The sequence below is a fragment of the Lolium perenne genome, chromosome 6 (genome assembly GCF_019359855.2).
Source record: "Lolium perenne isolate Kyuss_39 chromosome 6, Kyuss_2.0, whole genome shotgun sequence".
NCBI classification, from domain to species: domain Eukaryota; kingdom Viridiplantae; phylum Streptophyta; class Magnoliopsida; order Poales; family Poaceae; genus Lolium; species Lolium perenne.
Genome location: NC_067249.2, coordinates 267,087,617 through 267,106,013, shown reverse-complemented (window position 1 = coordinate 267,106,013; position 18,397 = coordinate 267,087,617). Strand labels below are relative to the sequence as shown.

The window sequence follows — 18,397 nt, the reverse complement described above, 5'->3', positions numbered from 1 at the left end:
CATGTTATAACTTTTTGAGTAATGCAGGGTTGCTGGATGATTTCTTGACCCTCGTCGGTAAGGCGGGCTTAACCACCTATATGGGAGATGAGAGGGAGCAATACCACATGCTCACTAAAATCTTTGTTGAGAGCTTTAAGTTCAACAACAAGCACTATCACCCGACAGTTGCATTCAGGATCTATGGTAATCCTATTACTATGAAGTTGAAGGATTTTTGTACTGCATTGGATATTGCCCCTGTAGGTACAGCGAAGAAGATCGAGGACAATCCCAAGGCCTTGTTGGAGCTCTATCGAGATATCACCAATGATGATTGCCGCACCATTCAGCGTGGCAAGATAAGAAACATCCAACTCCCCGCCATTAAGTATTTTGCTTATTACCTTGCTACTAGCATTCTTGGTAGGGAGAACACTAGCAATATTTCTAGTTATCATCTTGCTTTCTTAATTGGTGCACTCACTGGAGAGACACCTTATCATCTTGGTGCTCTTATTGCTCGCCGCTTGTCTAACAAGGGGCCTATTTTTGGAGGAATTATTGCATCGCGCATTTTAGCATATCTAGATCTTCCTCTTGACCCTACTGATGTGAAATTAACTCCTGTAAGACTTGATATTGCTGCTATGAAGAGTCACCAATTTGTTACAACTGACTCTAGTTTAGATAATATGGTCTATAGAATGTTGTTTACTGATGGGGATGAGAGGGAAATCCCTTTGCCGCAGCCAGATTTGTTCAGTATTGACAGGAAACCATGGTCGCGCTCTAAGGAGGAGGTGGATGAGCAACTGAAGATACATGGCATCCACCAGCAGCATGACTCCGAGGACGCCGAGCCCTCCTACAACTACACCATCACGTATCCGGGTGCTTCTTCCAGCACATACCCGGAATATGATCCATCTTCGTCGTACTACGGAGGTGCTACTTCATGGGCACCATGAGATTGAACTCCACTTAGGCCAAAAGCCTAAGCTTGGGGGGAGGTATACCGGCATCACTCATTCTTTGCATATTATAGTTGCTGGATACTTGTATATACTTGTTTAGTTTCCTAAAGTGGTTTTCTAATAAGAGGGAGATGATATTTGGGGAAGTGCTGCCTGAAAACAGATTCTGGACTGATACCAAAAAAATTCTCAAAAACAGCCAGAACATTATTTTGCGAAGACAATTTTTGTGCATGTTCCCCAGGTTGTTATCTAACTTTCATTAGTTGAACACTTTTCGAGATGGGCAGCGGAAGAATTTCTTAAAAATCGATTACTGTACTGCTGTCAAGTTTGACGAATTCCTGCTGCCTTGTGTTATGCGACTCTTCTAGTTTTCATTTTCTTGTTTTTGCTTTGTTTCTTTCCTAAAACACAAAAAGACCAAAAATATTTCTATTGTTTCTCTTCACCATTTGCTTATTTTGGTTTCTTGCATTTATTTTGCTTTATTTGCTATCGTTGGTTTGCTATAAGAAAATCCAAAAAGATTTTGCTTTGTTTGCTTGTTTCCTTTTGTTCTTGTTTCCAATTCAAAAACACCAAAAATATTTGCTGTTCTTCTTTGGTTTTGTAAAGTTCATTTTGGAGTTCAATGGTTTTCAGTGGCTTGAGCGTGGTTTTCATTCCATATTATTCAAGCTACACAAGTGAAAGGAAATAATGACGATCTACGACAATTCGACTGTGGTGAGAGGCTGGTATGAACTCTATTTGTTTTCATTTTTGTACATATACTCATCCATGTGAGCATGCTTAGTTGGTTCATGTGAGGTATGTGTCATTTAAGAAAGTCTAGTAGTTCATGATCTTTCATGTTTAGCTCAAGTTTATTAATATGAGTAGCATGTCATGGATGTTTGCTTGCATTGTTTTATTCATAAATAGGTATGACATTGTGGTATCCTCCTCTAAATGATTCATTCGAATCGACTTGGCACATGCTCGCGCATGCATATGACTGAACAAAAGTCAATTAAGCCTCGATGATTTACTTTGCCTCAGAGTTCTTGTATCACTTTTATGCCTCCGTTAATTTATTTTGCCGCAAGCATGATTATGACAGTGACTGCTCTCTTGATTGTCGTTCCCTAGTCTATTGCTAGCCTTCACTAGTACTGAGCGGGAACGCTGCTCGTGCTTCCAAACCCCTGAAAACCAATTTATTCCAAAGTGTCCACCATAAATACCTATGCATGGCATTTCAAACCATTCCAAGTAAATTGTCATGCGCTACCTTTAAACCTTCAAAATGCTTCTCAATTTGTGTCAATGTTTTATAGCTCATGAGGAAGTATGTGGTGTTTATCTTTCAACCTTTTCATTTACTTTTGACAGACTTTCATACTAAGAGCTGGCAACGGGGTTCCCAGTCCCAATAAATCAAACTTAATTCTCTTCACATGTTTTGCCCTGATTCATCAGTAAGCAAATTAATTTTGCAAATAGACACTCCTCCATGGTATAAGATTGATTGGAAGACACCCGAGGATTCGGTTAGCCATGGCTTGTGTAAGCAAAGGTTGGAGAAGAGGGATGATCTACCTTGCTGGTAGAAATAACGTCCTTGGCAGTCTGGTTGATGAGGTAGTTGGAGTACCCATTACCATTCGTTGACAACAACAAACACCTCTCAAAATAATTTTACTCCTGTTTTAAAAATGAAAAGCTCTAGCGCATGTTAATCCCTGCTTCCCTCTGCGAAGGGTCAATCTTTTACTTTCATGTTGTGTCACCATCTTTTCTTTGAGCACTTTCTTGAGAGCACAACTGTCATTCTTAGTATAATATGCTTGTCCCAAAATGTGATTAACTGTGGTATAACTTTGATGCTTTTATCTTTGACAATCTCTATTTCTAGTCTTTCCATGAACTTCAGAGGTGCCTGAGCATTTATGTTTTGCTGTACAAATACGGGCAAGCGAGATACCACTTTATCATATCTTTTTATGAACATTGCAATCCTGCTGATAGACATGATTCATGATGCTTATTATTAATTTGTTGGTACCTTTCCATGATTGACATAGCTATTAGATGATTTTATTTGCATGTATCTTATTATGAATTGCCTAAGTACTTGTCCATATCATGAGAATATTTACATCATATGAACAAATGTGTTCGTGAAAGTTCTTTTATCGCACTCAGTTGTTAACTGAATTGCTTGAGGACAAGCAATAAGCTAAGCTTGGGGGGAGTTGATACGTCCAAAACGTATCTACTTTCCCGAACACTTTCGCTATTGTTTTGCCTCTAATTTGTGTATTTTGGATACAACTAACATGGACTAACGCTGTTTTCAGCAGAATTGCTCTGGTGTCTTGTTTTTGTGCAGAAATTCAACTTTCATGAAAATCCCCAGAATTTATGTCGAAGGGCCTTTTTTTCCAGAAGAATCACGGAGCCAGAAGGGCAGGCCTGGGGGAGGCCCAGGCCCCCCCAGACACTAGGCCGGCGCGGCCTGTAGGGGGGGCACGCCGCCCTAGCGTGTGGCCACCTCGGCGAGCCTCTGACGCCCCCCTCTGGACTACTTAAGGGTTTCGATCTAAAAACGCGAGACGGGAAGTCGAAGTCGCCAGAAACCATCCAGAACGCCGCCACATCGCGAAACTCCGTCTCGGGACCAGAAACTCCGTTCTGGCACTCCGCCGGGACGGGGAATTGGAGGAGATCATCGCCATCATCACCACCGACGCCTCTCCATCGACCAGCAATGTTTCCCCCATCCATGTGTGAGTAATTCCCCCGCTGTAGGCTGAAGGGGATGGTAGGGATTGGATGAGATTGGTCATGTAATAGCATAAGATTGTTAGGGCATAGTGCCTAGTGTCCGTAATTGGTACTTTGATGATATTGTTGCAACTTGTTATGCTTAATGCTTGTCACTAGGGCCCGAGTGCCATGATCTCAGATCTGAACATGTTATTGTTTCATGATGATATGCATTTTTTATGATCTTACCTGCAAGTTGTATACACATGTCGCTGTCCGGAACCCGAGGCCCCAAAGTGACAGAAATTGGGACAACCGGAGGGGAAGGCAGTGATGTGAGGATCACATGTGTTCACGGAGTGTTAATGCTTTGCTCCGGTGCTCTATTAAAAGGAGTACCTTAATTTCCAGTAGATTCCCTAGAGGCCCGGCTGCCACTGGCTGGTAGGACAAAAGATGTTGTGCAAGTTTCTCATTGCGAGCACGTACGACTAAATATGGAACACATGCCTATGTATTGCTTAGTACTTGGACACCGTTTTATTACTATCTGCAAATGCCCTGCTTGATTGTTACATGAGTTTCTCTCATCCATGCAACGCCCGTTCATCCATCCCTGTGCCTACAATATTTTAATCCTGTTGTTTACTATAATCACTACTGCTGTTTTTGTTACACTGCTGCTGTTATTTCACTACTGCTACTTCTGTAAAACTGTTACTACTGATAAACTCTTGCGAGCAAGTCTGTTTCCAGGTGCAGCTGAATTGACAACTCCGTTGTTAAGGCTTTCAAGTATTCTTTGTCTCCCCTTGTGTCGAATCAATAAATTGAGTTTTACTTCCCTCGAAGACTGTTGCGATCCCCTATACTTGTGGGTCATCAGTGGCCGGGACAAGCTCCGCCCCTCATCAGAAGCAGCCGGCGAGAAGGACGCAGCAGCGAGGACAGAAGGCGTAGAGCCCGACCGCTGCAAGCCCGAACCAGCCTCCAAAGTCGGTGTAGAGGAGGCATGGTCCAGTGGCCGCGTCGAAGCACGACGCGAGGCCGAGTGGGTCAGACGCCCAAGCGTGTGAACTCGCCCCTAGCTGGGCGGTCCGATGAAGAACCCGAAGCCGAAGAGGATCCCTGCAAACAGGTCGAAGGCTGCGGAGAAACCATAGCCAAAGCCTTCCGAAGATCATGTGCAGAAACGATAGAACGCGGAGACTGTCGCTCGAGGTCGGGGCTAAGGGCGCGAAGTTTTGCCACCATCTCTTTGGCCAACTTAGTCTGTGGGTTGGAGCAGAACGGTGTCACTGCAATAGAAACCGTTCGCGCACCTCCAGCACCCAAAGAACTAGAACCACCTGGCTGTTCTTGCGGCGCGGAAGACCGAGGTGGCTCCAAAGGTGCATCGGATGTGTCCATAACATCTTCATCACCACCATTATCGTTGTCCCCCTCATCACTGTCATCCTTCTTCACCCAAACTAGCGGAATGAAACTATCATCAGGCACAAAATCATCAGGCTCTCGGCGTAAACGAAAGTCAAAGCCCTTGAACTGAACAAGGACATCGGACTTAACAAACACACTAGAATCCTGTGTAAGTTTCTGCAGCACAAGCGAGTCAATCATGGCCACTTGGATACGAATAATCCCCTTTCGCCTAAGAGTGGCGAGGTCCACGTCCACAGTTTTGCCAACCAAAGAACCAACAGCCCACAACCCAAGGAAGTGGCGCACACTATGTGGCACACCCTCAACATGAAGCCAGATCTTCTGTAACTCGAACTTGTGAGGAACCTCGGCAGACAACCATCTGGAAATAGCGAAAGAAGAGCTGTAACCCGGGACCCCAACCTGAATCCCATCCACTCTGTCCAGATCCTCAGAAGAAGGGAAACTAATCAGAAACTCCATGTCTCCATTAGGTAAGGCTTCCCATTTCCAATCTTGGCGATCCGGGCAACGCCTCGCCACTTGCTTAGCGACCACATCTGCAGGAACCGCATCTCCCGAAATGACCACCCTCGCAACCGGGGACTGAGTGGGAACCAAGTCCTCATGAAGCACAGAATCAGGAAGAGTCGTGAAATATGTCTCAATCTGGGCTGTTCCCAAGACAAAAGCCGAGTGTCTAGGAGCACGGAGAACTGGGCATCGCTGAGTCGGATGGGCACGCCTATCACAAACATAACAATAATGCTTCACCTTACAATCTTTAACCGCATGTGAATCCACCGAGCACTTCCAGCACCACACCCCTTTTTGCCTTTTCCGGGGTTTTTCACCGCCGACCCCGCCGTAACTGCAACCGGTTGTACAGTCAAAACTGGAGGCACCACCTGAGACTGCGACTGAATTTGCTGCTGCTGCTGCTGTGGGAGAGTCGGTGGAGGCCCCAACTGCTGAGGCAAAAACTGGGGCATGAACTGACCCTGCTAAACAAAACCATGGGACTGCGGAATAGACACGGGAACCCCCGACTGTTGCGGCACAAACTGAGGCAACGAAAGATTTTGCTGAATAAACTCCTGCCCTTGTACAACCTGCCCAAAAGGCACCTGTCCCTGCAAATCACCGCCAAAGCCTTGGCGAGGTTGGCCTTGGACCGAAGAAGACTGATCCTGCTGCACCGGCCTCTTCTTTTTTACTCTTTTTTGGCTTGGGATTGACTCCAGGAGCAAAAGAATTAGGCTGTTGTTGAGGTGCTGATGGTCCGAAACCCACCTGCTGCCCAGCTGGTACCGTTGATCCCAATAGCTGCTGCTGAGCCGAAAAATTACCTCCAGGAGGAGCGGACTGCTGGTAATACCCATACGGTGGTGGCAGGTAGACTTGAGCTTGAAACTGCTGCACCTGCGGACGCGGCTGCATCGGTCGTATCGGAGGTTGAAGCGGAGACGGCATGAACTGCCCCGGCGGTGGTTGAAGAAGAGAAGCAGCCGGCCTCGGACCCGGCGGAACGGGCGCGGGGCGAACATGACCCCGAGGCCCAAAGCCAGGTCTAGGACCCGACGGCTGCTGGTTCCCTGCCATGGGCAGCTGCGGGAGAGCGGCAACCTCCGCGAAAGACCGGCGGCGCACCGGGTTCCACCCCCGGCGCGAGATGTACGGAGAAGAGAGCAGCGAGGCATCCTTAGAAGCGGGCGTCCGGGATGGCGATGGCGAGGACGAGGCGGGCGAGGGAGAACTTGACGAAGGACCTTGCGACGAGGAGTGAGGCGGTGCGGAAGGCGGCGAAGACGAAGGCTGGCTCGGAGACGAGCGTGACGGCGCGATCGAACGAGGCGAGGGAGTGGTTTCCGCGCCCGATGCCTGGTCCCGCCAGAGGTAACGCATGCGATGGGCCAGGCTGGCCCAAGAGAAGGACAGACGGGGCCCACCCTCATGCAGCTCCAGCGGCCGTAACCGTCCCACAGACGGTGCCTCCGAACGCGGCAACGACGATGCAAGCCACGGCGGCTTGATACGTCTCCAACGTATCTATAATTTCTTATGTTCCATGCTACTTTTATGATGATACTCACATGTTTTATACACACTTTATGTCATATTTATGCATTTTCCGGCACTAACCTATTGACAAGATGCCGAAGAGCCAGTTGCTATTTTCTGCTGTTTTTGGTTTCAGAAATCCTACAAAGGAAATATTCTCGGAATTGGACGAAATCAACGCCCCAGGGGCTTATTTTTCCACGAAGCTTCCAAAAGACCGAAAGGATCACAAAGTGGGGCGACGAGGCGCCGCCACGCCAGGGCCGCGCGGCCAGGCTAGGGCCCGCGCCGCCCTGTTGTGTGGGCCCCTCGTGACGCTCCCTGACCTTCCCTTCCGCTTACTTAAAGCCTTCATCGCGAATACCCCAGTACCGAGAGCGACGATACGGAAAACCTTCCAGAGACGCCGCCGCCGCCAATCCCATCTCGGGGGATTCAGGAGATCGCCTCCAGCACCCTGCCGGAGAGGGGAATCATCTCCCGGAGGACTCTTCATCGCCATGATCGCCTCCGGATTGATGTGTGAATAGTTCACCCCTGGACTATGGGTCCATAGCAGTAGCTAGATGGTCGTCTTCTCCTCATTGTGCTATCATTGTTGGATCTTGTGAGCTGCCTAACATGATCATGATCATCTATCTGTAATGCTACATGTTGCGTTTGTTGGGATCCGATGAATATGGAATACTATGTTATGTTGATTATCAATCTATCATATATGTGTTGTTTAAGATCTTGCATGCTCTCCGTTGCTAGTAGAGGCTCTGGCCAAATTTATACTTGTAACTCCAAGAGGGAGTATTTATGCTCGATAATGGGTTCATGCCTCCATTTAATCTGGGACAGTGACAGAAAGTTCTAAGGTTGTGAATGTGTTGCTGCCACTAGGGATAAAACATCAATGCTTTGTCTAAGGATATTTGTGTTGATTACATTACGCACCATACTTAATGCAATTGTCTGTTGTTTGCAACTTAATACTGGAAGGGGTGCGGATGCTAACCCGAAGGTGGACTTTTTAGGCATAGATGCATGCTGGATAGTGGTCTATGTACTTTGTCGTAATGCCCAATTGAATTTCACACTACTCATCATGATATGTATGTGCATTATCATGCCCTCTTTATTTGTCAATTGCCCAACTGTAATTTGTTCACCCAACATGCTTATTCTTATTGGAGAGACACCACTAGTGAACTGTGGACCCCTGTCCATTCTTTTACATCGAATACAATCTACTGCAATACTTGTTCTACTGTTCTTAGCAAACATCATCTTCCACACTATACATCTAATCCTTTGTTACAGCAAGCCGGTGAGATTGACAACCTCACTGTTACGTTGGGGCAAAGTACTTTGATTGTGTTGTGCAGGTTCCACGTTGGCGCCGGAATCCCTGGTGTTGCGCCGCACTACACTCTGCCACCAATAACCTTCACGTGCTTCTTGACTCCTACTGGTTCGATAACCTTGGTTTCTTACTGAGGGAAAACTTGCTGCTGTACGCATCACACCTTCCTCTTGGGGTTCCCAACGGACGTGTGTTGTACGCGTATCAAGCTCTTTTTCTGGCGCCGTTGCCGGGGAGATCAAGACACGCTGCAAGGGGAGTCTCCCACTTCCAATCTCTTTACTTTGTTTTTGTCTTGCTTTACTTTATTTTATTTACTGCTTTGTTTGCGTTCTCTATATCAAAAACACAAAAAAATTAGTTACTTGCATTTACTTTATCTAGTTTGCTTTATTTACTATTGCTAAAATGGGTACTCCTGAAAATAGTACGTTGTGTGACTTCACAAGCACAAATAATAATGATTTCTTATGCACACCTATTGCTCCACCTGCTACTACAGCAGAATTCTTTGAAATTAAACCTGCTTTACCGAATCTTGTTATGAGAGAGCAATTTTCTGGTGTTAGTTCTGTTGAACTTTGTGAGATGCAAAAATATAAGGATGTAGATGGTGACATTATAAAATTAAAATTGTTTCCTTTCTCCTTAAGAGGAATAGCTAAAGATTGGTTGCTATCTTTGCCTAAGAATAGTATTGATTCATGGACTAAATGTAATGATGCTTTCATTGGTAGATATTATCCTCATGCTAAAAATATATCTTTGAGAAGTAGCATAATGAATTTTAAGCAATTGGATAATGAGCATGTTGCTCAAGCATGGGAAAGAATGAAATCTTTGGTCAAGAATTTCCCTACCCATGGACTGACTACTTGGATGATCATCCAAACCTTTTATGCAGGATTGAATTTTTCTTCGTGGAACCTATTGGATTCAGCTGCTGGAGGTACTTTTATGTCCATCACTCTAGGCACCGCAACAAAGCTTCTTGATGATATGATGATTAATTACTCTGAATGGCATATGGAAAGAGCTCCACAAGGTAAGAAGGTAAATTCTGTTGAAGAAACCTCCTCCTTGAGTGATAAGATTGATACTATTATGTCTATGCTTGTGAATGGTAGATCTAATGTTGATCCTAATAATGTTCCGTTAGCTTCATTGGTTGCCCAAGAAGAACATGTTGATGTGAACTTCATTAAAAATAATAATTTCAACAACAATGCTTATCGGAATAATTCTAGTAACAATTATAGGCCATACCCTTCTCATAATAATAATGGTTATGGTAATTCTTATGGTAATTCTTACAATAATAATAGGAATGTACCCTCTGGTCTTGAAGCCATGCTTAAAGAATTTATTAGTACACAAACTGCTTTTAACAAATCTGTTGAAGAAAAGCTTGGTAAAATTGATATTCTTGCTTCTAAAGTTGATAGTCTTGCTGCCGATGTTGATCTTTTTAAATCGAAAGTTATGCCTAATGAAAATAAAGATATTAAGTCATTTGCTACAGCAAACACCATCCAAGTTCGAATTAATGAGAATATTAGATTGATGGCTGAATTGCGTGCTAGGTGGGAGAAAGAAGAAAATGCTAAAGAGAATAATGTAGCTAAAGTTTGGACTATTACCACCACTAGTAATGCTAATGCTTCACATATTGCTACACCTTCTACTACCAATGGTAAAATAATTGGTGTTGGCAATGTTTCTACTCCTAATGCAAAGCGTGAAAAACTGCCTGAAACTGCTAAAACTGCTGAAACTGCTTGTGATAAACTGCTGAAATTTTTCAAAATATTGGGGACAATGATCCCATTGCTTTAGATCATAATGGTTTAGATTTGGATAATTGTCACATCTTTGAAGTTATAAAGTTCTTACAAAAACTTACTAGAAGTGTAGGGATACGTTGCATAGAAAACAAAAATTTTCCTACCGCGAACACGCAATCCAATGGCGTTTGATGTAATCAAAGTACCTTTCCGGTATAAGTGATTTACATGATCTCATGGTCATAAGGACTAGGTAACTATGTATCGAAAGCTTATAGCAAATAACTTAATGACGTGATCTTATGCTACGCTTAATTGGGTGTGTCCATTACATCATTCATATAATGACATAACCTTGTTATTAATGACATCCAATGTTCATGATCACGAAAACATGATCATCTATTAATCAACAAGATAGTTATACAAGAGGCTTACTAGGGACTCCTCGTTGTTCACATAACACACATGTATCAATGTTTCGGTTAATACAATTATAGCATGGTATGTAAACATTATCATAAACATAAAGATATATAATAACCATTTATTATTGCCTCTTGGGCATATCTCCAACAGTAACTTGGGCGGAACTTGGGCGGACGTTCCGGCGGGGGGAAGTTCCGGTCTTCTGGGGCGGAAGTTCCGGCTGGATCCTTTTCCCTGGGCGCTGGAAGGCATCTTGAGGGCATCTGGCCGGAAGTTCCGGTCCTGGGGGCGGAAGTTCCGGCCTGGGCGCTGTAGCTCTATCTTCATCATTTCCAGCTCTCTCTCCATTGTCTTGGTCTCCATGGCTCGCGTCTTGGTCGATGTACCTGATTGAACATAGGGTATTGGCATGAAGTAGCAAGCCATCCAAAGGGGTATCAAAAGCATACGTGGAGAGGAGCGAATTCACCTCTTGGTGTAGGGCTTGGGCTCGAGCTCGTGTCATTGGACCACGAGGAGGGCTTGTCGGTCTTGAGGCGGTGGTGTCCGAAGGCCACCCCGTATCAACTACAACCCCATCCAGGATGTTACGGCCTTGCATAAAAGCAGTTTGTGAAGGTCTAATCACATGGTCAACCACCGTGTTGAGTATGATCGTGACAAGCTTAATTAATATTTTAAATATAACGTTAAGAAGACAAATAGGACGATATTGTTGGATCCTTTCTGCTTCATAAACCTTCGGCAATAAGATAATTTCACCAAAGTTAAGACGAAAAAGCTCTAGCTTTCCAGCATGAAGGTTAGCGAATAGATCTAGAAGGTCAAACTTAAATGGGCCGGCCCACTAAGCACGTGGGCCGGGCCGAATGCCTTCGTTCGATCGGTCAAAGGATAGCTGGGTGGGCCCACTAAAAAGGTGGGTCGGGCCGAATGTCTTCGTTTGATCGGTCAACTCGATTAATGGGTCGGCCTAGTAAGCATGTGGGCCGGGCCAAATGCCTTTGTTTGACCGGTCAACAGGCAAACGAGCCGACCCACTAAGCATGTGGGGCCCACTTTTCTCTTATCGGGTCGGCCTAGTTAGAAAGTGGGATCCACCATAAAGCAAGTGGGCTAGTCCAACAAGTTAGTGGGCTGGCCCAATAAGCAGGTGGGGCCTACTTTCCTGTTAGTGGGCTAGCCAAGTTAGTAAGTGGGGTCCACCATAAAGCAATTGGGCTGGCCCAACAAGTTAGTGGGTCGGCCCAATAAGTATGTGGGTCGGGCCAAATGTCCTTGTTTGTCTGGTCAAAATTCAAATGGGCCGGCCCAATAAGCAAGTGGGGCCCACTTTCTTGTTACCTGGCCGGCACAGTTAGTAAGTGCGATCCGCCATAAAGCAATTGGGCTGGCCCAATATGTTAGTGGGCCAGCCCAAAAAAAAGTGGGGCCCACTATTCTCTTACCGGGCTGGCCTAGTTATAAGTGGGGTCCACCTTAAAGTAAGTGGGCTGGCCCAATGAACATGTGGGACCCACTTTTCTGTTACCGGGCCGGCCCAATTAGTAAGTGGGGTCCACCTTAAAGCAATTGGGTTGCCCCAATAAGTAAGTGGACCGACCCGTTTAGTTGGTGATTCGGTCCACTACATAATATATGTGGGCCTAGTATGGCCGAATAGTATTGTTTGGCCGACCTGCGTGAAGACCGTTTTTACTTGTTGGGCTGGCTCAGCTGCAAATTGCTATGTTAACATGCCGACCTGTTAGGCGCTTTAGGATTTAGCGGGCCGGCCCATATGTGATTTTGCTTAATTGGGCCCATATATTTACGCAGCACATGATTTCAGTCGGATAGCCTCACTTACCACAAGCACCATAGAAAGATTGCGCGAAAGAACCATAGAGACTAACTAAATATTACATCAGCTGCAAGGTTTTGAAAAAATATTACATCAGCTGCAAGACATTGAAAAAATATTACAGAACCCAGAGAAATTGAATGGTAATTAAACCTAGCAATACAATGAAGGGATTAGGCAGTCTTTTATGTTGTCCGTGCACCACCTATACCTAAAACAAAGACATTACAAGTTAAGACAACAACAATGGAAAGGCAAAGACACTACAATATTGTTTGCCAAATAATTTGGAACTCACCATTTCCCCGTGTTATAATAAGATCATTGTAATGCGCACAAATAGTCTACCGGTATGGGGCTAATATAGACTACAATAAGTAATGCATAACAAGATCATTGTAATGCATAGCAACAACTAGAACATTTTACCGTGGACAGATGGCAAATAATAAGGTGTGAGCTTCCTTTTGATGTGTATAATCTATACCAACATAAAAATGTGAAGTTCTAATCATCAAAAGGTGACCGGGTATATACGTGAGCACGCATCCGTTGAGTGACATGTGTCTAGCAGCATCCGTTCTCTCCGTGAGGCGTTGTACTACTAAAAAATTGTTTCACAGGGATTCCTTAGACCGTGTCGTGCTCTTTTCCTCCATCTACTCCCACTCCGAGCCGCCCCCATCAGCGCAGAGGACTGGGGAGGCCGTGCTGCTCTCCGTGCAGCCGCCGATGTGTCTCTTTCCCCGCGGCCGCCGCTCCTCTGCATCGCCGACCGCGCCGCCCGAGTCAGCATCAGCCGTCGGCGCCTCCCGTTGAGCCTCGCCGCCTGTTCCCCGTCGTCGTCCGGCAAACCGCCACGCGCAGGCCCGCGCGCACCGCCACGACCATCGCTCCGCCTGTCTGCCTCCAGCGCGAGCGCGCCCACCCACCGCCATGGCCAGCCGCGTCCTGCCAAATCCAGCTCGACATCACCCGCGAGGGCGAAGGCGCGCGCGAAGAAATCGGCGACAGAGAGCCTCGCCCCGACCTCCTCAGCCGCGGCCGAAGCGAACGCCTCAGCCGAATGCTCCCGTAGCATTCGCCGGGCTTCGGAGCGCGTTGCTAGCATGGCAGCCATGTCGCCGACGCTGGAGAGCGCCGCGTCAAGTACTCCGTAAAGATGCAATCAATAAGTGAGATGAAATGAAACATATAACGATGGTACGTGTTGCAGATACTCAATAGATTCCTCTTGCAGCTACAGAGTAGTTTTTGTGTATTCCTTGTTTTGATCCCTAACCTAAACATCATGTTTCCCGGTAACTTCGGTTTTTCTGAGTGTAAATTGTAATTTTCACTAATGCTTGGAGCTTTCCTTTTCATGTATTCAGCAGATTGTGCCTGAACTGTCAAAGCACAAGCATCAGTATTGAAATTTGGAATTCCCAAGTTTCAAATATCAAATAGAAGACTCACTGTCCTAACTTGAAACAAATAAACCACAGGTAGTCACGCTTCCTATGTAATTCATTTCTCCAATCAAAGCAGGATCAGCTTCTTAACATGTAATTTACACTTTCCATGGCATTACAGAACTAACCAGAACGCTGTCCAGATAATGACTTGGCCAAGTTTTGGAGTCCTCTTATATCATTGATCTTGCTCTTCTTCAGAATTGGATTAGTGGAGTCCAAGGTGCTGGAATGATTGTGAACAAGAGCATTTGCAAAAGCCTAAAAGTACATAAAGGAGTAAGAATTAAGAAATACGGAGTATAACATATGAGATGCTGAGAGTAACAATATAATCAGGGATCATAAAAGATAGTTACAGTTCAAGCAGCAGAATGTACTCCAGCAAAGAAAAGTAGATAACCTGACTGAGCTGATCGCATTAACATGATAAGTGTAACACAGTCACAAATAGCCTTTATGACACAGTATCCAGTGTAAGTAGCACACGGTCATCAAACACCTGTCATCACTTCGTTCAAGTATGTGCTAAGAGGAATGCTTTTCCATTCGAATCAGTTGGTAGGTTTCAGTTCAACGTTAAACTACTCAAGAAATAATAATAATAGTGAACACATCATGATTGATAAATGCTCTGTGATGGTTTCTCTATACTGAACAGAAGCACTGACACTGTATCACAAAAACCGACAGAGAACAACACGAAACATAGCCATTTACCATCGACTCATCCAAGGAGCTAAGGGTGTGTTTGGTAGCCCGGGCCAATGGAGAGTAGCTATCTGCCTTCATACAAGCTGTCTCTAACTAGGCTAAGCTCAGATTTTTTCACGTGTTTGGTAGCTCGTGTGGGTTGAGATATTCTGAGTGCATCTGTTGTTTGGTGGGTTGTATATGGTGAGAGATGCTGAGGAGGTCTAAGATTTGCACAAACACCCCTGGATAAAAATAAAAAGTATTCAGACCCCTGCATACAAAATAAAAAAGCAATCAGGTCCCTGTGTACAAAATACAAAGCAATCGGGTCCCTATAGGAAACGCAATCGGGTCCCTGCGAGTAAACTCCGGCGAGGAAGCTCCGGCGAGCGAGCTCCGGTGGCGGCACGAGGCTGTGGCTGGCCGTCGCGGCGCTGGCCGTGGCTGGCCGTCGCGGCGCCGGGCCGTGGCTGACCGTAGCGGCGCCGGCCGTCGCGGTTATGGCCGTGGCTGGCCGTCGCGGTGTTAGCCGTGGCGAGGAGCTCCGGTGGCTGGTCGGGGGTGAGGAAGCTCCGGTGGCTATCCGCATATGCTCGTGGCGAGGAAACTCCGCAAGCCGGCTCCGTGGCGAGGAGCTCCGATGGCGGCCGAGGAGAGGGGATCTCCGCCGACCATGGATGTCCCAGAGGGAGCTCTGGCGTGAAGGTGCAGGGTGCGGGGCGGCCACCGGCGTCGAGACGGCGGCGTCCGCGTCCGGCGTCGACGAGGCGACGCAGAGGCCGGCGTGAAGAGCGGGGGGCGGCGCGCGGAGGACGTCTGCGGGGCGCGCGTCCGAGAGCGAGTTTGGGGAAAATGAGATCGGGGCGTCCTGACCCCTGTTGGATTTCCGCCCAGGTGCGGGTGCGTGGGATTTTTTTTGGGCGAGGTCAGCCCTGCCCACATGCGAAGCTCGATTTGAGCTTCTCTACCGGGCAGGGCTAAGAGGCCTTTTCCGGGTCAGTTGGGCAGTGCTCACATGGGAGAGCCGGTCTACCAAACAGCCAAAATCTCAGAAATCTCTGCTGAGATGAGAATTGTTGGGTTGGGCCGACCTACCAAACACACCCTAAGATGCCACTCTGAAATCTCAAGAAAAAATAATAATGAACACTTCATGATTGATAAATGATCTGTGATGGCTTCTCTATACTGAACAGAAGCACTGAAACTGCATCACAAATATAACCGAGAAACCGCATCCCAATTCACACATGCCGCAGCCACAGGACACTACTTGTACTAAACCGAAGGGCTGAAGCTGCATCACCACTCACACACGCCGCAGGACTCTTCTATACTGAAACCAAGCACTGAAACTGCACCGCAAATCGAACCCTGAAACTGCAACCAAATCACACATGCCGCAGCACGCTTCTATACTGAACCGAAGTACTGAAGCTGCACCCCCAAATTCTCCGACCTTAGAGCGAGAATCTGACTTGCACAATGTGAACAGTTGGTCCTCACCTCGACATCACCCGCGAGGGCGAAGGCGCGCGCGAAGAAATCGGCGACGGAGAGCCTCGCCCCGACCTCCTCAGCCGCGGCGCAGCGAACGCCTCGGCCGAACGCTCCCGTAGCATTCGCCGGGCTTCCGAGCACGTTGCTAGCATGGCGGCCGCGTCGAGCACGCAGCAGCGGGGGATGCGGCCGCGCCGAGCAGCGGGCTCCACCGTCGTGAAGTTCGCGCTCCCGTCCTTGGCCACCACCAGGTCTGGCAGCCGCCTCCGGTCGCCCATCGACACCCACGACGGGAGCCCGCTCCACCTCCAGGATGAGCGCCAAGACACTCGCCTTGAGCTCCCGCGGCCGCTGCCCTCCAATTGACGAGCAGTGGTGGAATCGAGCCCGTATGTTGCCCTCCAATTGACGAGCAGGGGCGGAATCGAGCCCGTACCTTGAGCTCCCGCGGCCGCTGCCCTCCAACTGACAAAAAAAATAATTCTAACACCGTATGTTGCCGTTAGTTTAGAAAGTGGGATGGCGGAATCTTAAAGGCAATCCAACGATGGTTGATGGGTGCTCACGTATACACGCGGTCACCAAATCCACGTCAGAGATAAACAAGCAATCAAATTATTTTGTGGCTTATATAACCGAGCACGTCAGAGTAAAACAACAGACTTACTACTGTCAAGTCCCATGCAGCTCCCCATGTTCATACACTCGTTGAAGATGTCCGATGTTGCCCTTATTTATAAAGAGAGTTTTTTTTTACTCTGCATCAAGACACGATCAGTCATGCACATACGAGTTCCAGCATGATAAACAGTCATGCATATACGAGTTCCAGCATGTATGTACTCCCTTCATCCCAGTGGTATTCATGCATTAAACACCGAAAATAGTGAGCGATGGGCTATATAATTACACTATATATGTGGCTGGAATCTCTCAAGAATGTTTGTTCATGCATATATATACACACGCAAGCCTATAGCAATACGAAAGCGACACGTACTTGAACCAGAGCAGCAGTCACTGGCATGGCTTATGACAAAACCAGATAGATACAATAGTTGTATCATTTGAAGTGCAGCAAAAGCAGACCAACATGTTCTATTACTTCCAAATTGATATGAACAACTACATAATAGAAGGCACTTACTTTTGTAACAAAGAATGAACCAGATAGTAGTTATAATGTCAACAACTATAGAGCAATGTCAACAACTATAGAGCAGGTAATGCAAACCAACATGCTCAATTACTTAAATTGGCCATGAATTAAACAATAGCAGCATTTTACTGTCATAGCTAGTAATAAACCGTAAATGTATTATAATCTGAACTTTGTTGTGCAGAGAATGCTAACCAACGCGTTCAGGGACTTAAAATACGTAACATGCAACACATAGAGGGTAGTGAATGAACTGATAGCAGGCAGTTAATTTAGTAGCTCACGATGAACCAGGTACAAATAATAATGGTATTACTTGTACATGGAATGCAGAGTAACATGTTCAGTGACTTCAATTTGGCATGAACTACACAATAGGAGGTTGTTGCTTTTGTAACAAACAATGAGCCAAATAGAAGTTAAGATGACAAAAGCTATAGAGGAGGGATTGTGAACCAAAATGTGCAATTACTTAAAATTCGCCATGAACTAAATAATTGCAGGATGTTACTGTAATAGATAGGAATGAACCAGATAAGAATTATAACAGCACCATTCATGAACTTGTAGTGAAGGCAATGAAAATCAATATGCTTCGGGACATAAATTTGTAATGAGCAACACACAGAGGATAGTTAATGATGGAGCTAAGGATGGACCACATACAGAATATAGTGGGATCTCCTGTGAATTTGTAGAAGAGCTGAAGAGGGAATGCAAACCAATATGTTCAGCATTCCATGTGTGAGTGCTATGCAAAGTAAGAGAAGCGAGTTAATGTTGAAGCTTTTGAATAACCCGATGGCACATAAAATTATTATCGAAGTAGCTAGTGTGACGAGTTTAAATTTGTAATGATAGCAGAGCGATAGCATGCATGAACTAATAGTAGTCAGTTACTTTGTTAGCTTACGACGAAGTAGATAGAAATACCAATGGAATCACCTGTAGTACAGGGAATGCAAACCAACATATTCAGTTAGAACAA

At 46.1% G+C, this 18,397-nt stretch overlaps 1 protein-coding gene across 1 annotated transcript; it reads right to left on the bottom strand.

Annotated features, from left to right (window-relative positions):
• Positions 1–6,834: 6,834 nt before the first annotated feature.
• Positions 6,835–17,277, bottom strand: LOC127309881 (uncharacterized). The gene is made up of 6 exons (XM_051340593.1): positions 17,251–17,277; positions 16,257–16,733; positions 14,183–14,315; positions 13,800–13,988; positions 13,480–13,752; positions 6,835–7,013 (listed from the first exon to the last, which is right to left on the bottom strand). The coding sequence occupies exons 1-6, from the start codon at positions 17,275–17,277 to the stop codon at positions 6,835–6,837; spliced, it is 1,278 nt and encodes a 425-aa protein (XP_051196553.1).
• Between the last annotated feature and the right edge of the window lie 1,120 nt (positions 17,278–18,397).